Source organism: Chelmon rostratus, chromosome 22, assembly GCF_017976325.1.
Source record: "Chelmon rostratus isolate fCheRos1 chromosome 22, fCheRos1.pri, whole genome shotgun sequence".
Lineage (NCBI taxonomy): Eukaryota > Metazoa > Chordata > Actinopteri > Chaetodontiformes > Chaetodontidae > Chelmon > Chelmon rostratus.
In genome coordinates, this window is record NC_055679.1 from 1119070 (window position 1) to 1142786 (window position 23717).

Genomic DNA, 23717 nt, shown 5'->3' on the forward strand with positions numbered 1-23717 from the left:
GCACATGATAAATTTCAGTGTAAAGATTTTGGGAAACAGTCTCATTTGCTTTCCTTCCAAAAGCAAGGTGAGAAGATCGATATCGATCTGCAGGGGAATAAAAAGCTCTGTCCATAGTTCAAACGACACAGCCTAACACCTCTACCTCCTGTCACACTCCCTGTTTTAGTTTTATTTATTACACCTCAAGTCTTCGAAGTACCAGCTGATACCCTTTTTCTGAACTTCAATTAGCTCATGAAGACCACAGGCTTCTGATTTACTGACAAGCCTCTTGGTCATTTTATTTTTGCTTAACTTTGGTACAATGCATTAGCTAAATGTCTTCCTTCTAACAGTCCTGAGGAGGAGCTTGGCCTGGCAGAGCAGCTCAAACCAAGACTGCAAAAAAGAAAACGAGGTCTGCTGAAGACACCCTGACCCACAGATCTAAAAATGTGCCCTCAGCTACTGCTCTCAGTGACTGCTAGGGTGCAGGACTCAAGATAACTGACTCTGAACTGAACTTCACACACACACACACATACACACACGCACGCACACACACACACTCACACACACATACGCACACACACACAGAAGACCAAGAGCACGCAGACGCGGGATGGTGGGAAAAAAACCATAGAATGAAGCAGAAATCTACTTTGCTGCTTACCTCCATCTGACCTCGCTAAGCCCTGATCTCGAATCAGGTCCTGAAATGAAAGGAGAAGGGAAATTAATAATATGAACACTTTCCACAAACACTATTTAATACACTGCACCGTTTACCATAGAGTTTACTGTTGCAGCACTCTCACACAAAGTGCATCCATGTTTTTGGAACCAATAAAAGCTCTGGAGGGGGTTTCAGACGGAGGGAAAACAGTGAAAAATGTGAACGCTCTGAGGGGAGCTGAAAACATCTTTATGAGTCCACTTCAGGAACATCCAGAGACAGAAGGAAAAAAAGAGTTGTGGAGAAAAGTACCAGCAGAAGCTGGAGATGCAGGTGAATTGAGTTTCAACTCAATCACTTTTTGTAAATGTATCATATGTACGGCAATTCTAAACTATGTTGGAGAACTGATGTTGCTGATGTTTGCTGACAGTCACAAACAAACAGACTTGTTGTTATGATGATGATGCTACTGTAAGTAAATTTTACAAATTTGTCGAACAGACTTCAGGAGTTTTACATCTCAACCGATGTAGACATGGGGTTGTACGACGCACATACACCAAGAGCAAACTTCACAGATGCTCTTCTCTCCAGTTTCAAACATGCACACACTGCAAGATTAGAAAATACTGGCGCATTACGCTCAACAGGATGTTATCAGGATTACTGTGCCAGAGGGAGCAGCGCACCACCTCACATGTTCTCTGCCACACAAAATGACTGACGCGGTGCAACAACTGGCTGTAGTAATAATTTGCCATGTGTTTGTCAACACAGGTTGTCTATTCTTCTATTCTGTTTACTGTTGCTTGGCAACACCGTCAGCTGCTACAGGACTAGCAAACAGTCGTCTCTCATTGGTATTGTAGTCCCGCTTGGAAAGTGCTGACGTAATCTTCCAGATTTTAACTCCTAAATATCAAACATGCTTGAAATTATCCGGGATGCCCTGATGAGTCTGTGAGCAGTTCAGCAGGTTTAACACTTCATCTGTAAACGCATCCTATTACCAGATAATCTGGGCTGAAGATCGGTACCAACCAAGGTCCCAGACGCCTCTGAATGTCGGCAGAGCCCAAAATTCAGTGCACTGCCACTCTGCTGTTAACTCCCAACTGAGTTTGTGTAATGCTCTTCATTATCAATGCTCTTCATTATCAGTGTTCCCCCTTCACATCAATATACACCTCCGACACTCACTGCTCGCCTCCAATAAACTTCAATAAAGCAACATCCTCAGCTTAGGAAGACACAGGAAGTGTGTGATCAGAGAAATTCTTTCAGCCTGTATAAAACACACCTGTTTTGTCTGCTGGATGTCAACATGAACGACATATCTCTCACCGCGTTCTGGTGCGCTCATCACTGGATTAATGTCTGTTGTTTCGACATGTCTCACAGCAGGTGACAGCACTGAGTCAAACATGCTGACAAAAAGCATGTGTAGGTGAGAAAGGTGTATTGGTGGCCAATGACAGCTGCCGTCGTCTTCTTCTCTCGAGTTTTACGGCGGTTGGCTTCCACAGGAGTTGCATCACTGCCACCTACTAGACTGTAACAGCTTCACAGTTCAAACTATTTACAGTGTCCACCCAAAGTGGACCCATTCACAGCACTGTCCATCCTACAAGCCAGACCCACTGTCTGAGTTGCTGTAAATCCTTCCCTCAGTGAAGCATCTAAATCTTCTCCAGATATGTCCCCAACTTTCAATAATCTCCTGGCACAGCATCCAGCAGCATCTTAATGCTTTCTGATTCTCCCTCTGTTTCAGCAGCACAATTAAAAACCATGGCAATAAACACCAGGAATCCTTTCTTTTCCATGGAGATATTCTGATCAGCTTCATTTCATTCCTGCTCCAGTTCCTTTTGCACCGCCACCATTTTGTCATTTCTCTCCATTCTCTGATCTTCAGCATGTGACCAATCCTCTTCTGCTCTGATCTTCACTTTTACTTCTTTAACTCTTTGTGGACACGTTGCTGACCCCGCATGGTGATTTCTCCCCTCTCCTCTACACGCTGCAGCAACACGTCCAGATTCCTGACACTGAAACATCTGAGAGGAGCTCTCTCAGGCGGCCTCACCTGTAACACACACACTCAAGGTACGCTCTCTCCGGCAACTCCTTCCTCTCTCTCTGATGCTTTCATTGATAAGCATCGCACTTCCTGTAATCCTGATCGTTCTTCTCCTACAAACTCTCCAACCACATGTGGATCCAGACAGATCCCATTCAGACAGACCACTATATAACCCAGACCCAATCCAGCTGCTGCCTGATATGTAAAGACATGTTTTGAAGTAAGTGGACGTTACGCATTTCTAACCTGCACACCGTTTATGTGCAGCCAAATATAACTGCAGCTTTTTGTTGGTTAGCTCCTCCTCTCTGGTTAAACAGTGTAGAGTTGCAACAATTAATCCATTTGTCAACTATTAAATTAGTCTCTGATTTCACCTTCTAAAAGGATAACTTTTGTTTTTTACAACCTGGACTTTATTTGTAGCATTAAATATGCCCATTTACTCACCCAGACAACTTTGGTGGCATTTGGAGTCGTTTTGAAGAAATTAGCCCCAGAGGAGCGGCACGTATATCCGTATAATGCGAGTAATCGGGGCACCCGTGCGCAGCCTCTATATAACGCATAATCTGCGGCAAAACTCGTTCATATTCCAATATTTTGTTATGATATGCTGGTGCTATTCCCCTCTGAGCCCGTGGTGGCATGTTATCAACATCCGGCGTCTCTAGACAACTACCTCTGATGTGGATGATGTCATTACCGAACGCCAGGCGCTGCGAGCGGCCAGCCACAACACGGCCAGCCACAACACGGCTAACTCTGCAGCGGACGAATACGAATACGCAATTACGAACCATAGCTGTGCCAAACTACAGCTAAACTAGCCGAGCCAGCATATCAGAACAAAATATTGGAATATGAACGAGTTTCGCCGCAGATTATGCGTTATATAGAGGCTGCACATGGATGCCCCGAGTACTCGCATTATACGGATATACGCGCCGCTCCTCTTGGGCTAATTTCTTCAAAACGACTCCAAATGCCACCAAAGTTGTCTGGGTGAGTAAATGGTCATATTTAATGCTACAAACAAGGTCCAGGTTGTAAAAAACGAAAGTTATTCTTTAAATGTGAATACTTTCTGTATTTTCACTCCTCGATGCGAGCAAACTGAATATCTTTGGGTTGTGGCCAAAAAAAAGACATCCAAGGACGTTCTGTTGGTCTTTGGGAAACATTGATCGACATTTTTCACCATTTTCTGACATTTTATAGACCAAACAACAAATCCACTTATCAAGAAAATAATGGACAGATTAAAGACTCACATCGATGTTGACAGGCTCAATGGTATTGATATGGACATTGGGGGCGGAGGACGAACGGTCTCGCTGGCCAAACTGGTTGCGGTGGTCCTCCTCGTTGGGCCGGAAACTGGGCGGGATGGGTATGGACTTGGACGGGGACACAGTGGTATGGCATATAGACCTGGAAGGAAGAAATCTGTCAGTAAAAATGAGTCTCTACTCATGTTTGTGCACTTTTACTCTCTTTGCTTTAACTAGCAGAGAGAAAAAACAAACACCAGCTACTGTGATGTGTGGTTGGAGTGAAAAGACCCCAGACCATCCTCATTGGGTTGTTGAAAAAGTGCATTAAGAGGAGTGTGAATGTGGAGGACTCACCCGGTGGAGTCGGATGGGGGGAGTGACGGACATGCCTCAGACACGGGGGTGGTTCCCTCTGAGGAGACCTCCTCCTTGGTGAATGGGTGATGCTCGAAGAACTTGGACACTAGCAACAAGCTGCAGAACACACATCAAGGTTACTGATTTTATTTAATGTGTCAGTTCTCAACACAACTTGTCTTGTGGGTGGAGCCTAACGTGCTGAGAACTCACGCCACGTGACAGAGTGAGGGACTAACAAGCAGAGATGAGGAGCGGGCTACAGACCACCACGTTCTTTTCATTTTAAACTTGTAGTCTTCAGCTGTGTGTAAAATCTGTGGAGGTCCCCTTTAAACTTAAAGACGTGGATAAGTGAGGTCATGAGATGTCATTCGGCCACACAGGGGAAGAGACTGTTCCAAAAGGGTCAGATAGGTGAGGTGTGTTGTTGACTCTGCAGAAAAACTGGTGGCATCACCATCCAAAAAAGCTTGCAGCGTGAATACACTTCACTGTCATATGGCAGCAAATAGACCCACCCACTGGAACACACAGACAAGCTCTCGTCCTGCAGATTTTGGACTGAGCTAACACGAGGACACAGCAGGCCATCACACCATCATCAGCGTGGGACTTACTCTAGCTGGTCGTAGTTGACACACATGAGGGGAACCTCTGTGCTGCAGCGCTGGTGGAACTTGTAGCCACAGGTCTGACAGCGGAAACCCTGGAACAGCAGCTTTCTGCAGAAGTCGCAGAAGGCCAGTGTGAAGAAGGTCTTCCTCACCTGTCAATCAAACACACAAACACACAATCAGGACCAAGGAAGGCTGAGCAGTAATGTTTCTGGTCTGTCACTGGACTCTCAAAGGGAGCTTCTGTGTAATTGTACTTACAAAGTTGTGTGTGGTGAGCGGCACATTCTCCAACACTTCTACATGTAGCTCCTCTCCTGTCAGCCAGGAGATGTCTGTATCCCAGCCAATCGGCTTCTTTTCTCTGGAACAGGAAGCGGAGGGTTAGGGGAATTGGCTACAATTCACACTGCTGTTGGTTCAACCATCATATCAAAAGTTGTGCAATCATAACCATGGCGGTTTCCAGCAGAGCATCAGCACACGCTGCAGCTACAATGTCAGCTTTCATTGACCAATACAGAGAGGTACAGTATCGTACTTCAGTACAATTCAGGTCACATCTGTGACGGAGTGAAGACCCCAGTCACATGACATGGTCCTGATAAACTGTGTGAGAATGAAAGCAGAGACAGTGAAGAAAAGGTTGCGTCATCTGCATCACTGATTTAAAGGAACAGCAAGCAAGAGTGCTTATTCACCGAAACAAAACCACGATGTGACCAACAGGTGCATGCTGGCTCTGCTGGTGGCAGATCCTCCAGCAGGGACAGAGGAACTTTTACCTCCAGCAAAGTGAATGAGGCCGTTCATGTTTCTCTGACATGACAGCAGAGGGGCTGAGAGGTCTGCTCGTATCACGCTTTGACAATGAACATGAAGTGTGGAAGACTTTGCGGTGCTTAGGACTTGCAGAATGGCGTTCAGATGGATGAGTACAACAACGCACTCACTGAACCCGCTCTCCAGAGGACAGCGTCAACAACCACGGCATTGCCATGCAAAGTAGCAAGTGTGTGTGTGTGTGTGTGTGTGCGTGTGTGTGTGTGCTACAAGGTGAAAAACTGTCCATCTCTTCTTGCTTTAGTGTGTGTGTGCTTGTGGCTGCAGTCACTGTGTTTATATTGTCTATGCATCTCTGTGCCGTCTGCTTTGGTGGTGTTTTATTCCACTGTTGATTCTACAAGAAGTGTCATGTGGCCTCATAACGCTTGTTACACCCTCTGCAGCGTCTGTACACTCTTTGTTTACTGTCAGTCATTTTTGTTTAACTGTTGGACTTTTGTCCTCCTTTCTGGTCAGTTGTAGTGAGCCTACAGCAGGAAGGTGCTCGTGTAATTGAAAACCAGGCTGCAAAGTGCCATCTACACACATGGAATTTACTGTTGGTTTGGACATTAGGGCTGGTTGGTGTGATGTTGTTCCACTAGTGTATACGCTGACATTTAACCCAATTTAATTTGCAGCCTATAGATGTTCTTTAATCAAACAACATTATATTTCATCACATTATTCTCTCTCTACTAGGGATGTGGAGATTCACCGATTCATATCGGTGGTCCGATATAAACGTTTGCGATGTGACTGCACCGTTAGAATGAACGTGCATCGGATGTAATTTACGGGTGAATTCGCAGTGCATCTCTTCTAGCCTGTCTACACCGGCAAATCCCATTGTTAAATCGACTATTTCTATCTATGTTCTAGTATTTTCAAGGCAACCTGAATGCACCATCGCGTCCCCAGGCAGTGACGCAAGCAGGTGTTGTGCACAACAGACAAACGAGGCAAACGAGAAAGACCGTAGCCGCAACGAGATATTTAATGCACCAAAAAAGACACATTAATCAAACGTGTGGCAATAATTTGGGTTTTTTTAAGCGAGGGGGTCAGCTAGACAAGACGCGCGCAATTTGCAAACAATGCCGTGCGGCTATCAAGTACGTCGGCAGCACGACGCAACAAGCGTTCCCTCTGAACGAGTGTTCAGTACCGCTGGTGACATAGTAATAATAATAATAATAATAATACATTTTATTTGGAAGCACCTTTCAGAACACTCAAGGACACTTTACAGAGCGGGTAAAACACAAATAACACAAGATAAATACAAGCAGAATAAAAAAAAAATAGTGACTGCTCAGCGCAGTTTGCTATTCCCAGAACATGTAGACCAGTTAATATTTCTAAAGGAAAACCTGAAACTAAGCCATATGAGGTAAATCAGTGAGGTGTTTGCAGTAAATGGCATTGTTTGATTGCCAGTAGTTGATGTTTTTTGCTTACATTGTGAGCAGTTAAGAAAGGCTTGTTAGGAAATGTTATTTATTTACATGTTCAATTTCTTATTGAAATTACACCAATACGTTTTCCTCCTAATACACAGGAGCACTATGGAAAGAAATACCTCTATTTGAGCCCCTTGGTGAGAGTATTGTACAGCAGCTGTTACTGGCTGCCAGTTATAGTTTTATTTGTTTTACACTTGATTCTGTAAAACATTGTTATTTGATTTTCATTCTTTGTAAGAAATCAGTCAACTTACTGAAACAAGCACATCATTCTGGCAGACAGTAGTATGTGTTGCTGGTCATGTTATTTGCACTATTCACATTGTTAATACTGTGCTTTCTGAAACTGTTTAACTGTGAAGTTTTATACATTTTGTATAATTATAGAGACAGAGAACATAATTGGGAGTTAGGAGTGCTAATTTTAAATACAATTGAATGCTCTGTCTACTGAAATATGTCTTTTTTAAAATATGATTTATTGGTTACTCCATAAAAAAACAAATATTAAATACATCCCTCAAATTGATACAGAGGGTAAAGCAGAATTGTACTATTGAGGTAAAAAACCTGATGTTACTATTACTCTCTCATACTGCAACTAACTGTATTGAATGATCACATCATATCGAAACATCCTTTTATAGTTAAGTCATATCGTTGAATCGTTATCGTGAATCGCATCGTATCGTGAGCAGGAGTGAATCGTATCGCATTGTATCGATGGGAGCTTCAGTGTATCGTAACTGTATCGTATCGGTGTCAGCGCATCGAGATGCATACCGAATCGGCCTCAGTAGTGGAGATATACAACCCTACTCTCTACTCTTCTTTCTCTTCTCAAAATTCAATGCAATAACATACACAGTACTCAAGAGTACATTTTATCTGAATCACTTTTTAATTTTCCCTAAGTACTTTTATTTTTATTTGACTAAAATTTGTTTAAAGTAACAGTACTTTTGCTTGATTACAATATTCTAAAGCTCTCTCCATCCCATCCATATGTCTATTGTTAGTTAGTGGTCTCTGGTCCTTACCCGTCCTGTATCCTGTAGACTGCACAGCATTCTGGAATGAGGCCTCGCATCATCAGAGCTTTCTTCAGTGAGTCTCTCACAGTCATCCCGCAGCGGGCCGGGACCTGAACGCAGCACAACAACACTCACTGTCCTGACACGGTGGAGCCGAGTAGGCTGACATCAGAGAGGAAATGAGCTGACACAACCACAGCAAGTTTGGATGTTGAAACTTTCAACTGCAAAGTTGGAGTGAGAATGTTAGTCTGTGAGAGTGAACATGGTTCAGGTGTGCTGGTGGCAGGGCTTTTCATCTCTTCAAAGTGAAAGGGGTCTCCTACTGAACATTCACTCATTTCCCTGGGCCTCACACTGAACATGAACCTGCTGAGAGCCAAAACACTGAAACAACCTTCCTGTAAAAAGAGTTAAACTAATGTCAACCTGTGCAGCTCAGGCTGCTCAGCTCCAAGATGTCAGCATCTAAACTCAGTGGCCCACTGACTTTACAGATGTTAACACTCCATCTTCCTCAGTCTGAACCACAAAAACTCTTTTGTAATGATTTGGTTTAGATTCTAACTGCCACATACCATTACACCTGGGCTGTGTTCTATATGAAATTGCTTCACGGAGATCAGCAATGACTCTGATGTCCATTTTAACCTGGTGTATGTCCCATAAATGCACCGTTTGTGACTCTATGGTTTGTGCTGACTTTGCATTAGCTACCTCTGTTGTGATTCCATGCCATATTCTGACTGGCTGGTTCGCAGAGGCCCCGTGTCACATTGTGAGAATTTCATCCTGAATTTCTGAGCTTTGGTCGCCAAAGTCCTGAACTGACTGTCAGTGGACGTTCCTCACAGGGAGAACTATGACCACTGCTTTGGAGTAATGACCAAATTTTTACAACGTTTCTCACAAATGTCAATTTTCATTTGGTACAGGCCTCTAGCATGATAGATCTGTTTGCTCTCTGGGCCATTATTTGCCTTTTGTAGCTATGTGGTTTTCATAAGTCAAGAACCAAAAAGAAACCATACATATAAGAGGAACAAGTTGTCTCCTGAAGAGTTAGACTAATATACTGGCCAATATTATCTTATCACAGATAGTATCACGGATGTCTGCCAGTTTTGTGGATAACAACTGGAAAGTTTGGAGAATTTTATGAATAGGGACACAACCAAGTTCCAATGATGTAAGAACCCGCCCAGTTGTTGTTTTCTGTGCTCAAAGTAATGCTGTTTAGCTTTGTTAAAATTACAGAGGTTTCAGTTTCTTGTAGCACCTGCTGTTGACGATGCTGATATGTCTCAGACTATGGAAAGTAAACCTCAGGAACATGCTTCATTTTGTCAGAAAGACTGATGAAAGAAATGCTGAATTCGAGATTGTACTGAGTTACAGAAGCTAGTGGGACAGAGACTGGCCGGGACGTGACGTCAGCTCTCTACAATTCAGACAAACTCCTTTCAACACAGTTGATGTTGTTATTTCTGCAGCTCGCCTCATTTCCAACAGAAATGGCCATTTATTTGTCTTGTCTTAAGGCAGGCATATCCAAACTATTCCATAAAGGGCCATGTGGCTGCAGGTATCTGTTACAACCAATCAAGAGGTCAGCTAATTATCAGCTGAAGACTGAGATGAGCTGATGAAATGAGTCCAGCCTGGTGTGCTCCTCCTTGGTTGGAATGAAAACCTGCTGCCACACGGCCCTTCATGGGATAGTATGGACGTGCCTGTCATGCCATGCCAAGGCGTCATACTGTACTTGTATCTATTGCAAATTAAAATAAATTAGGGTTTGGTTTCTTAGAATCTTTCACAATCAAAATCCAAAACCTTAAAATCATGTCTATTATATAGCCTCAGAGAGACCTTCAGACATACCACTGTCCTCTGTTTGTTGGGCAGGAAGACCCTGACGATGGGCTTCTGAGGGGAGCGAGGATTGGCTCGGCTGGCATCGGTGGGGGTCTGCAGGACAGCCAAGGTGTTGGGGGCTGAGGGAAAGGCCTGAGCCCCCCCTCCAACCCCACAGCCTCCCATCTTGACCTCCAGAAGGGCTGGCATGGGAGAAGGAGAGCAGGAGAAGTCTGTACCGTTGCCCATAGCCTCTAGCAGCTGCTGCTCCCTCTGCTGCAGGGCGTCCAGTTTACTGGTGTACTCCTCATAGGCCTGACAGAGACGGCACAGACTCAGCGGCTTCAACACTTCAAGTGACATTCACAAGATTTATTTTCCAGCAACTACATTCTTTAAAACCAAACCTATCTTACCTCTAGATATATGGAAGGAGGATTGTGTTCTCCTCCAAACTTGTCCAGAAGAGCCTCTAAGTGTTCTTGTGTCAACTTTATCATCTGTTTGATATTCCAGATCTGTGGGGAAAACAGCAACAATGTTAGCAAATGTATGTTTTCCATTACATGAACAACCACAAACACGGGTAGCCGATGTGGCTCCACAGGTAGTGAGCTGATCTGTTGCCACAGGCACTGCCAGTTTAGCACTGTTGGCTGTGTGAGCATTACAGTGTTATCTCATAGATCATTGGCTGTAGTTTGACCGTGAGGTTGGTACGAACCTTTATTTAAGGTTAGAATCTCCAAGATCATCATTTAAATAAATGTGTGTTGAGTCATGATCTATCACCAAACGAGGCAATGCATTGGAGATTGAGTCTATGGCCTACTGATGGAGTCGTGGGCAACAACTAAAAAAAAACGCCAGTTACCACTAATGCAAACTGAACATTTCCTGCGGCTGCAGCTTCACATTAAAAGCATTTAACTGGTGGAGACAGGAGTTTCTTTTATCATGAAGCAGTCGCAGTAAGTGCAATGTGTTCGTCAGTGGCATTAGCACTGATCGCAATCGTTCATCTAAAGTGCATTGCAGTCATTTGCAGCCTGCTTGCTGCATGCTCGCTGCACCAGGCAGTCAGCAAAGCAGTCAGGTTGAAATCTTGAGGAATACAATTTTAAAACAAAACAGGTGAAAGAACAGAGGAATGCAGCCGGTTTAGTTCCCTTCACCCCAAAACTGTCCATAATCAGGCTGATTTCATGTAGTTTGCCTTAGTACACAGGGTTGTGTGGTTGCAGGTTTTTGTTCCAACCAAGGAGGAGCACACCAGGCTGGACCAGTTTGATCAGCTGATCTCAGTCTTCAGCTGATAACTGTGTGATCCCTTGATGTTGATTGGTTGGCCTGGTGTGCTCCTTCTTGGTTGGAACAAAAACCTGCAGCCACACAGCCCTTTGTAGAATAGTTTGGACATGCCTGCCTTAGTAAGAAGGGGCAAGTGTGCTACAACATCCCCTAGGAAGTGTCAGCAGGAAGCTTCAGAACTTTTCACTCTGATCTTCTCATTTACAGACAGCGAGCAATGGGCATGCTTAGCCCTCCCCTGGGTCCACACCTCGTATTCCCTGCTCACACTTTTGATTTTGGAAGTGGTTCAAGCAGGTCTGGAATTGTGCTCACTGATGGCTGTGCTGGAAATTCCTTTGAGTGAATTAGATCTTTGCAAGTGGGACAAAGAATTACATGGCAGGACCAGAACATATTCAAACAAATGTGGCACGGAGTGTGGATGAGGGTGATGGAGCTGGACAGCTTGTTAGATACCGACTGACAGATTTAACCTCTAAACCAACATATCTTTGAAAAATCGACAAGTTAACTTGCCCTAGCAAAGGTTACCACAACTTCTTTATCAGCCGAAAATTGACGCTGACAGGCTGGATGCATTAGTTGCTGCCGATTGGTCAGAAACTGCTAAGACGGACACATGAACTTAACGTTAGCTAGCTAAATCCATTCAATCAATTGCAACTTCATCACATTCCAGGAAATTGTGAAGCAGCAGCAATAATTCTGAATGCATGTGACAGAAACACCTGTGTAGCTGTGTGTTACTAAAACATCAAACACACTGCAGCTTCAGAAACAGGAACCACAGAAAAACTATTTACTTTTAGTTGTTCTCCAAATCAAAAAACCATCACTCGATTCTAAATTCTCAACAACAACTAACACTTCCCAGGAAAAACCACCGAGGAGGGGTGGAGTCACCTTAATGGCTCCCGTTGTACCTGGATCATATAATATTCATCTATCTGCCGCTCTGAATTTCACTTTTTAATGGAACCTAATTCATTTTTCCGATTTGTTGTTCCTCTGTTTGCTGTTACGATACCTTCAGTAAAACTACTTCCTGTAGTGTGAGGGATTACACCTGTTGAGTTCTTGGAAAACTCATCATGGGACACATGTGGGCAGGAAGTGTCATTTTTTATAGTAGCCAGCTTGTTAAAGTATCGGTTATTTATTTGCTGTTTTTTTCATCAGTCTCTTTGATGTATCGTTTCGTTTCTGGGTTTTGCTGACTGTCCACCTACTTTCATGTTTTGTTCTGTTTTTTTATATGTAACCATGTCCACACACCTGCCGGAGGGGTCATTGCTGTATGAGGTCTCAATTCCAATCATCTGTATGACTAGATCTGAGAAGAGCTCACAGAATCAAGCACATTACAGACATGATAGAGTAAAAAACAATATTTGCCTAATAATAAGGGAAAGCTGTAATCACAATCCAAAATTATGAGTCAAATCTAATCCAGAGATGGACAGTCAGAGAAAACACAAAACTTCCTCAAGATTTTTTAAATGCATCGTATAACCTGTCTGTCTTCAACTCGACTCCATTACGCTCTAGCAATAAGAATTTGACTCATTGGATCCATAATTAAATAAATGAATGGAACTGGACAATGGATTTAGTGCTTGACAGGCCTTTGTTAAAATCAATCAATAGATAATCCATCATGGTCAGCGTTTATTTTTCCTGTCAGTTATGTTGCCATTCTGTCGTGAGCAGAAACCTCTCCAAAAACTCTTCGTTGATACGTTAATGGATGATCCAACGATGGAATATGCTGAACAACCACCTTGATGTTAGAAACTGCTTCCTTTTTCCTTTCTACTGTGCTCACGATTTGATTGACTGACAACTAGGGTAGCAAATGGTCAGAAAGTTTCCAGAAATTTTCCAAGGGAAGTTAAGCCCGGGAATCTGAGGATCATTGCGCAATTTCAAAAATAAAAATTGTACGAAATTCTGTACAAGTTGTGCCAACATGCATCTTCAGCCACTCTGTGGAAGTAATTTTAAGGTCCCCTGCTTCCCCTTTGCCTCCATCACCATCCAGATCCCACCAACATCAGCCACCTCCGACTGAAAATGGTCCATGTTTGGGACCACTGACACCAAGAAATGCAAAAGGGCGAAGCTCTCTGAGCCTGACAGACAGCCGTCGTCAACAAGCTCGGCTAGTGAAGCTGAGACATCAGTGTCTGGCATTGAGGAAGTCCATGGAGAGGTTACAGAGGTCAGACGCAACGTTATTTTCTTGTTCAATGAAAGTTCGATACAATGTTAATTAAGACGACTCATTTAATGAAAGTTCAACTCAACTACATTGTTGCTTTTTTTATTCTTTTAGAAGGCTTACATACAAGGCTTCTTTCTATCTGCATGTGACATGGTAAATACAGCTTGGGCAAATAACCCCTGTACTTCCATTTCATTCCCATTATTTCCTGTTAATTCTCATCAATTTGCATGGAAAGTTTCCACCTTGAATATTCCCAGAATTTTGTAATCCTAAACATCACTGGACTGACAGCTTTGACAGCTGACACTCAACTTTTGGGTGTTGAAGCATTCAAGAATGCAACACCAAGTACTGTTACAATGTCCCTGCGCTCAGTTGAGGTATTTTCCAGAAACTTTTTCCAGTAGCTCAGGAACTTAACCTGAATTCAGCTGCATGCAGGTTCAAAATGTAGTCCATGTCCCCAAAAAGTCACTGCTGAAGGAGTTGAACAGATTTTAACACCTGACATTTTTAAAAACCTGCAACAGCAAACGAGGTGTATGGACTGACTGGCTAATACTCACAGGGCTCTAAAAAAAGCAATGTGCTGAAAGGAACTTTTTAGATATTGTAATAGTTTCTGGACTTTAGTAGACTTTAAGTAGAGAAAATGAATCAGCAGCTACACTGCTCAATCTTCTTCTACAAAAAAACTCAACATTCTCTGGTTCCAGCGTCTCAGGTGTGAGACTCAAAGCTTTTCTCCATTTCATATCATAGTGAACTGAAGATCTTTGGGCTTTGAACTGTTGACATCTGAAGACACCACAGTGGGTTTCTGGAAAATGATATTCTATCATTATATTGCAGAATTTACTGGTGTTTAGTTCCTGGGATTAAAACTTCAAGAAAATAGTTGTAGGAAAATGGCTATAAATATTTCAGTATGATGGACTATCCATCAGTAGCAAGTTTTGAGATCTTCATGTCAAACTCAAATGAACTGAAGATGACGTCTTTCTGGAAGGTAGGAAATCAAGTTAAAATGCTGCTTTGGAAAAGTAGTGACTAGAACTGAATATGACAACATAACTATCCTTTCAAACATGCAAAGCGACGGCTATAACTTTAATATTTTATGTTACAGAGCAAAGCAACATGTACATCAAACATACAACCTCCAGCAGACATCAGTCATCCTAGCTGACAATGCTGCCTCCTGGGGTTTGACCGTGTTTCACCTACTGTAAAGGATATATAAAATGCAGACCCTATAGATAACCGGTTTTGATTTAATTGAATAATTGAGCATTGAGGATGAAGGGCAGACGTGGAACACTGGACCTCCCCGAAAACAAAACTCATAACTAGGACAATAATTCTATGAGGTCATGAGCTCTGCCGATGCGGCCACATTAGAGTTCTACAACTGACACGTTTCATTAAATTGATTTCACTGAAAACCAAATTTAAGGGGAAACCCAAACATCTGACACACAAACGAGCCTCCTCCTCATGGACGGCACTCTTCGGCCTGTGGAAACAGTAACACATTGTCTGCTGAGGCTCTGAAGGAGCTGAGAAAATAACACTGATGAGGTCACAGTGATGTCATCAGGGGGATCTCAGGTTGGAAAGTAGACATTTCTAAGAGAAGCCGGGGTCACAAACTGGTGAAAAAGTAGCACTGGGTGGATTATGAGAACTGTAGGAGCCAGTGCTCTTGCAGCATATTAGGTTAACTAAGTTTGGATATCTCAGCACAGGTTTGCTCCATCTCTTGTGAGCCCCCCATCATCACAGAGGTACAATTACAAAGTGCAATCAGCACTACAATCCCTCTGGAGGTGTCATGCTCCTGATAACAACACATACATGACATGCGAGGAAGAAAACTAACTGCTGAGGTGATGAGAATGTGTGAACCTTAAAATGGGGTCAGGGGCCCCACAAGTCTGTGAGGGACAGGCAACATAATGAGAGACTTGTCGTTTTATGTATGGAATCAATGACTGGTTCGCCTGTTTGAAGGCAGGGCTGGGACAGCTGATATTAGTAGTGATAACACATGTTAGGAACTTTGAGAAATGATGTTGCTCTGACTGTAAACATCCTGCTGGTGTGATGGAGCCTGCTGTCACGGTCCAGCAGTGAGGCCTCTGACCTGCACACTGAAGACTGATGTCCAGGCTAGGCTACATGGCCACTGTGAATGTAATGATGAGGACGCAGCCTGACTGATGCTTCCTCCTCTGTGTGTGTGTGCGTGTGTGTGTGTGTGTGGACGTGGGGGCGGTGATTGTAACGCCTGTAAGTTGATAGAAATAAAAGTAGCCTGTGTTGCTAAATTACACATCCAAAAAAAAAAAAAAAAAAAAAAAAAAACCCAAGCACGACTTGAGTTAGCCTCCACCTCCATCATCATCGTCAGCCCTTCGAGGCGAAGAGCCGGAGCGGGTTGGTGAAAATGAAACTTTGGCCACATCAGAGTCCGCCACAGCGCAGAAAGCGGTGTAATTGCGTGTCTTTGTTGCGTCAACAGCGGTGTGTGTGCGTGTGTATGTGTGTGTGTGTGTGTATGTGTGTGTGCGCTCTGCTGGCGCACCAGGCTGCAGCTGCAGTGAGCCTGGAAAACGAAGCCAGGAGCGACTGGAATAAAGCAGGCCCGAAATAAACACGGGCTCCGCCGTGTAAAAGCTTCCCCTCCTGCTCGCGTAAGTCTGTCGCATTTTTCTGTTCGGCGGACGCCGAGGGGCTGCGAGAGCCCTGCGCTCACACCAATCCTTCCCATTTAGTGCATCGCCGTGCCCCCTGCACCGCATCCCCCCGCGATCCATGTTACAGCCGGCGTTTCCTGAACATTTACATCCAATTACCTCCGCTCAGAGCCCGTGTCCCCTGCCCGGCCGAGAGCCGCTACCCCGCCGCCGCGGCGCTTACCTCCTCATCCTGCGGACCTCCGGGGATCCCCGACGTGCAGGAGGAGTCCAGGCCGGCGCCCAGCTCCTCCAGGCCCCGCTCCCTGCCCGGCTCCCGCTCCGCGGTGTCTCCGTTAAAGACGGGCGGTGGGGACTCGGCGCTGCTCAACGCCGCCATTTTAAACTGCGAGAAACTGAGTGGAAAATAATAGAGGGAAACGCAGGCTGTCGATGAGGACAGGAGGGGGAGACAGAGGCGCAGGACGGAGCTGCGAGCCTCTGCGCTGGATGGGAGCACAGACGCGCTCCTGACTGCTAACACGACCAAAAACCCGACTCTTCTTCTTCTTCTTCTTCTTCTTCTTCTTAGAATAATAATAATAATAACAACTACAACAACAACATTAATAATAATAAATAAGTATTGTTTGTACTCGCATTATTATTATTATTATTATTATTATTATTATTATTAATATTATTATTATTATTATTATTGCTATTATTATTATTATTATTCAGCTGTTGTTGTTGGTATTATTGCTATTACCCTGCTTAGTTATAGGTTTACAAGTTTAGTCCCTCTCTACAGCTCCCAATAGATCATTTTGATTATTATTATTATTATTTTTAATTTTAAGAGCCCATCTTAAAAAGGGGGCTTGAACATAATATATAACAGCTTTCTGCTGAGCCCCCACCCTCGGGCTATCTGTGTAAAGTATAAAGCTTCCACTGAGTTCAGTGAACACAGGCTACTCATGGCAGCTACATTTTTTTTTTTTTTTTTTTTTGGGCCAGATATCCAGAAACCAACCAGTTTCTCCAGTCCTGGAAAAACAGTGCCAGGCTCCAGCTTTGGACATCAGTTTGTTGTTGGTAATTTGATTCATCACAACTTGATGTTCAGAATATTTGCAATGTGAGCACAACATAAACTCGACTTAAAAAGATTTCCTCTCAGGGCCTGAGCAGAGCCCATCCACTCTACAGAGCTTCATCATGAAGAGTATTCTCTTGTCTTCAGTCCTCTATGTCTGCTCAAATGTTGCAAAGACTGTACTATAATCAGTGCAGATCAATTCCATGGTGTTGACACACTCAAAACTGCTAACATGCAAAGACCTGTCAGTTATATCCACACCCTATTCAACTGTCACAGTCTTGACAGGGATTACTTTATCTGCCATTACTGGCTGTAGTGTTCCCCTTGACCCAACTGTGCCTTATTGGACACCTCAGCAAGCTCACAGTCTCAAAATATAAACCCACATTAATTTCTACCTAATCCACTACCTATAGCACAGAAAACGATATGACTTCATTGAAAAGAAAAAAAAAAACACATCTCTGTCATACTGGCCATCACTAGTATTTGACGGTCTTCTATTGGGAAGATCAATTAACAGTACTCAAAGCACACAAACTTTCTGGAGACATTTATTGCGTAATCTAACATCTTGTGGCTGGAGCGAGTGCTTGATCAATTACTAGAATTTCATCCTGCTCATTCGAATGGCCTTATCAATATTGTGTTAATCATGAGACAAAGTGATAATGCATGACCCATCTTACTTAAGAGATTTACATTGAATGAATTACCAGAAGTAACTGACATGCACTGGGACTTCAGGGGGCTCCGGTAGAGTGGGATCCACAGGCAGGTGGTCATCCAGCCTTGAAGCCACATCTGTAAATGTGAAATTGGACCATTGACAGCCCAGTTTTTTCTACATCGCTATTATTATTACTTATTTTTTGTCATTTACATGGCTGCAGTGACCCCCACGGCAATGATATCTGGTCTAGTGTTCGAAACACCCACATGTTAACTGGAGCAGGTAAAACCACATGAAATATACAAGTCAGTACCAACATTTATATACTATGTATAATATGTAGTTTTACTGCAGTGTTTTTGAACAGCAGGCAGAAAGAGCTTTGTAGCACTCCACATTGCTTATATTACTTTTATTTTGAAAACATGAAAGATGTCAGTTCCTTTACATCCTTTTCAAACCATCCCATCCCAACAGTTAGGAAAACACTAGCTAACACTTGACATGAGGTACAATATAGCTGCTATAGACCAAAATGTTTTATTAATCCACAAATTCTGGCTTCTTATTGTTGGATGTGCTCTCAGACAGTCCTAATTAACATCTTGTTTAAGTAGGGGCCAACTGAAAGCTACATGTTAGCTGTTTGTGGCTCCATACTGTTTTACCCTTTGCAAAAGACTTAAACAAGAAAAGGATAGAATTCACTTCAATACAACCAACATACTGTACATGAGAATGATTCATATATAATGTTGACTAACGGTGTTATTCATGCCAACATAGAAAAGCTTCAGACAAAGTAACTGGGCAACCCTGACCAGACCAATGGATTCTTTTGGGATTAGCATCCCCCCACAGTCATACTGTACACAGTCCCATGCAGTAGAAATGTTGCAGCTCATTTTTTCTTGCTTGCTCTCTTCCCCTCTCCTTTCTTTGGTTTCCCTTTTCCTCTCAGTTTCCTCAGGCGAAGCATCTCCTCCTTGAAGTCTTCGTGCTCGTCTCTGAGAAGGAAAAGAATTTATTGAACTTTCACCATGTTTACTGGTTAGGTCCACACTAATGCTCTGAATTTCTCTTTGTAACTGAAATACCATTTTCACTCACTGCTCCATTCTACTTTGTCATTGTTTGATTGCTGTTACGCTTCTGCTAATGAAACTCAACACTTCCTTAAGAGACGTTTCCCATTTAAATCCTTTCAGCACCTACTTGTCCTGGTAGGCTTGTAATGTCAAACACTTGCAGGAAGCGTTGAGTTTAATTTAACAGTTGTTTAAAGCAACTGACAAAGCTGACAAAGAAGAGAATAAGTGCAGTGCAAATGTAAGTTACACTGTGTTTACCAGGTTTGTTTCAGTGTGGGAGGTGTATTTAATAGTTTCTAGAGTACCTGAATAGTCCCATGAACCTGAGCTTCTGAGTCATGGCGTAGTAAACCTTGTGCTGTGGATACCAGTCATACACCTCCTTCCTCTTGGCCATGGGAGGCTCCTGGAACAGTTGGACCACCTTCATAGATCTGGTGTCCGTCGGACGCACAATCTCCCCAAAGATCTGGGCACTCAGCCTGGCCATGCGCGTGGCATAGCTGGACAGACCGGCCATGACTGCCGAACAGAGCCAAGACAATCACATCAAGCATTCCTTATTGACAGGTGTGTTGGTTAACCAATCACAGGCATTTGGGTCTGAGGGCTCGCTCTCTTCTATTGTACACAAGTGCACAATTAACGTCATGAGGCACCGAGCTAGCTTTAACATTAGTTTTGCTCTTTCTGAGAATTTAAGGAAACATTGAGGGTTGCTTTAATACTAGAATGAAAATGTGGGAAATAAATAAGCAGGGCACGAGCCATACAGGATTTTTTAATGTTAATAGGACATTGATAACTAGAGAGTTTAAAAAAATATTATAGTGATATATTGGACAACATTTGATTATTTAAAATAAACACACAATTAACACTACTACTAATAATAATAATACATTGAACTGTTTATTGAAGAATCATGACATGCAGTAAGTGAGACATTTCACAGTGTTTAAATAAACTTTGTGTGCTCTCACTGTTTCTAAATGACCTCAAACGCATCTTAGACATTCCTGGACAAACATTTCTTCATACTTACCTGTCAACAAATACGTCACTACGATATGACTATCACCACATAAAATCAGCTGATAAAACTGACCCAGCTGATCTTCCAGTAATACTCTACAACTAAACTGTTGTCTGGAAACTGCACAGGAAACGAATATGCTTGCAAAAGGTGAGAGAATAGTTGATTCATCAATTCAGTGATCATGATTCAATGAACTAATTGGCAACAATAATAATTTTAGACATATTTCAAGCAAAAATGCAATGTCAAATGTTTTTTTTCTCATACATCACTGTAGGCTCAATATGTTTGGGTCATTTCTAGTTGTTTTGTGTCTCTTTTAGCAACATTTTGTACTGGTGAAGCAAAACTCTAATGTGCTGCTGGTTTAAAATTACACCTGAACGTCATTGTTCGATTTATTCTGAGATGAAAAGCAGCAGTTATACTCCTGTCCAACCCTTCCAGCCACAGCAACTCCATACTGGCACCCCTCTGCTCAAATACTAAAAAATACAGAATACTGTATTATAAACAATTACTGAAACCATCAACTGAAACAGACACAGAACACTGGTTCTAAATGCAGAGGCTCATTATCAGCTTTTTAAAACATTTAATTAGCTTTTCTACTGTTACTGTATTTGCATTTGTTACCGGAGTCTCAGTATGATGTGCTACTGTAACTCACAGCTGTAAAAGAAAAACAATGAAACAGGACAAATATTTGATTGCCTGTGCCCTATTTTAGGGGGACTTCCCGTTACTGTATAAAAGCAATATCATCTTTATTTCAATGGATACATTCTTAATACTTTAGCCGTAATTTTGAAGCTAGGTGTTAAATTAAGGGGTTTTACTTCCATAAAAGCTCGTTAAAAATACCTCATGTAACAACATAATGAATGACAGCACTTGGAGTCACTTAGCCGTCTTAGCAGTGATAACATGGTCTCTTACCTGAGTCTGTAGTCTGTGAGGAAGTACGCACCGGTACTTCGTAAAACTCAGTATAAACGATGGAAAATAGTACTCAACTCTAGTTAAATTATTATTATACTTCAATTCATTGCACTAATGTTTGGGCCACCGTTCACCTTCACACGCCGTACTGCCATCACAGACTCTATTGCGCATGACACAATATTCCTTGAAGCTGATTGGTTACTTTGGTCCACTTCCTAGTTCGTCGTAAAGTGATATTTTATTTCACACGGGTTAAATGTTTTATAAATTACACATAAATGTATCACTTAGTCGTCATTAAATTGGCGCAGATAGTCTGTCCTTTTTGATGTTGTGGAATGGATATTTTATTTAACCCAGAGCTGGCAGGAAGTCCGTCGCTCTTAAAAGGTCTGTGTGGTTGACAGGTTTGCACAAGGTTCCGGTTATCAGTGAGTTTCTAGTTCTAACTTCAACGTTGTCGCGCGAACCTAAGTAGGCTGAATGCAACTGTTTTTTTGTGACATACAGTATAAACCATGGACGTAGTCTCCGAGACATCACCCACAGATTAATGAAAAGCCAGTGCGAGCCTCAGTGACAGTAGCTCCGTCAGTCGCCATCTTGGCAGTCTCACTCTGCAAAACTTCCGGTTAGTCTATAAATGAGCACAGAGGTGGGCGGGGCTGAGACCAGCAGAATGAACCGTGCCCATAGTTATGCAGAACTTTAAGCCATAAAATCATTTAAATGCTGAAAATGATGGAAAAAGGTTTGAATCATAAAAAGAATTTTATTTTTGTTCCTTTTTATGGAATTATTCACTCTTTGTCAGAAATAATTGCATTAAAGGAATGAAGAACAAAAAAGTATAACAGATTGATTGCTGGTGACCCATCCTGACAACAAACCATGCACAGAAATTTGGCCCCGTCCTGTTTGACAGCGAGCTGAGGGCGGCGTCTCTCCACTACCTGTCAGTGGAGGATCTCACCGTCTGTCCATTCTGTGGTGCTCAAAGTCAGGGAGAGGCGAGCTAAAACAACCCAGGCTTCTTTCTGAGATTCATTTTTGGCCAACTTATACTGTGGTTTGCACAAAGTTTAGCAAGGTATATGTCATTATGGGCACTGTCCAGGCAGTTACAATTGACTTTTTGCTGTTACCTTGGTATAAGAAATCATCTCTGTCAAAATAGTGTAACATTCATACATCCATGACGAGCTGAGTTGTGGTCAAATGACAAATACAACTGATTTGCTACTATTCTATAATTCTTCCTCACACATGCTCTCTATCATATTTGAAATCAACTTGACATAAACTTCATACCTCGCAACCACAGTGATAATTGAATTTGTTTAGAATAAAGTAATTTTTTTTTTTTTTTCAATGAAAAGGTCCCACTTCTTTCAGTTTGAACCACTTCTAGAGTATTACGTTTACAGCTTCCTCTCTGTAGCTCACATCTCCTGTTTGGAAGATTTTTAGTTCCACAAGAAATGACTTTAATGGTAACCTTGCTATTAATGTACGGCGTGTTGTCAGCTGATATAGTATGTCAATGATTCACAGTGATATCAGAAAAGAATAGCACCTGCTGAGGAAATGGGTTGCATTAGTTGAGGGTGTGTGTTAACATTTCCTTCATCTACATTGCTTTTGCAATGTAGATTAAGACCTAGATTATGACCTTAGAGAAGACCTTCATAAATGCACTGCAGAATATAGATCTGCCGAATGATGTCTCTGGGCAGCATGTTAGACCTGCGGAACAAACCTGCCCCCTCTAAGTCTGGGGTGAGGAGGATGGGTCCTGAGAAGCTGACCATGCAACCTTTTTAATGAAACCCTGTTTATAACATGGTGATATTCAGTGGCGTTGATGGCCTATGAAAATATTGCAACTAAAACTAATCAGAGATTAACTTTAAGTCTGCCAAGCCTTATTTGACAGGTTACACATTTGTATTGAAAAAGTTTAGGTGTTACAGGTGTAACACACAGTACAGATTCAACTACAGAGATTTTTAAGTTAGCCCATAAATATGTTCTGTCCTTGTCTTCCATGTGCCAACATATTTTGTTCACATTGTGTTTTCTTAGACTGTGTGAAATGTGTTCTTTAGTCATTTTATTGACTAAATTTATTCATGTAATCTTGTATTAAACCTTCTACAGATTTTTCCCCATATATTTTTTGTCTGCTGTATGATAATCCAATGGGTTTAATTGCTTGTGTTCAAATTCAAGTTTATTTTGAGTTACAAATCACAATTATGTTGTCTCAAAGTGTTGGGATTTGCAGTTTCCCCATCTCTTCCAACTGTGTTCTCCTGTTTCCGTTCCCCATCCTTGTGGTGACGACTGAGAAGAACACTTTAATATTTTGATACCTTTTTCCTTGTCTGCCTTCCTGACTCCTGTTTGTTGTGTTCAGGTGTGCTCCAGTCTACGCCCTGTCACTGTGAGTCTCATGAGTT

The 23717-nt window shown here is 42.5% G+C and overlaps 2 protein-coding genes across 3 annotated transcripts in view; both read right to left on the reverse strand.

Annotated features, from left to right (window-relative positions):
* Positions 1 to 16799, reverse strand: part of braf (B-Raf proto-oncogene, serine/threonine kinase) — a 31565-nt gene extending 14766 nt beyond the window's left edge. For both annotated transcript variants that reach the window (XM_041963530.1, XM_041963531.1), the window contains exons 1-9: positions 16644 to 16799; positions 10597 to 10698; positions 10208 to 10495; positions 8330 to 8433; positions 5260 to 5362; positions 5002 to 5150; positions 4379 to 4498; positions 4022 to 4181; positions 656 to 695 (exon numbers count right to left, since the gene is read on the reverse strand). In XM_041963530.1, coding sequence (XP_041819464.1) covers positions 656 to 695; positions 4022 to 4181; positions 4379 to 4498; positions 5002 to 5150; positions 5260 to 5362; positions 8330 to 8433; positions 10208 to 10495; positions 10597 to 10698; positions 16644 to 16799 — 1222 coding nt within the window. The remainder of the gene's footprint in view (positions 1 to 655; positions 696 to 4021; positions 4182 to 4378; positions 4499 to 5001; positions 5151 to 5259; positions 5363 to 8329; positions 8434 to 10207; positions 10496 to 10596; positions 10699 to 16643) is intronic.
* A 1274-nt stretch (positions 16800 to 18073) lies between these two features.
* On the reverse strand, positions 18074 to 21406 carry mrps33 (mitochondrial ribosomal protein S33). Its single transcript, XM_041964149.1, has 3 exons — positions 21250 to 21406; positions 19577 to 19793; positions 18074 to 19187 (listed from the first exon to the last, which is right to left on the reverse strand). Exons 2-3 carry the CDS (start codon positions 19789 to 19791, stop codon positions 19082 to 19084), a joined length of 321 nt encoding a protein of 106 aa, XP_041820083.1. The 5' UTR covers positions 19792 to 19793; positions 21250 to 21406; the 3' UTR covers positions 18074 to 19081.
* Between the last annotated feature and the right edge of the window lie 2311 nt (positions 21407 to 23717).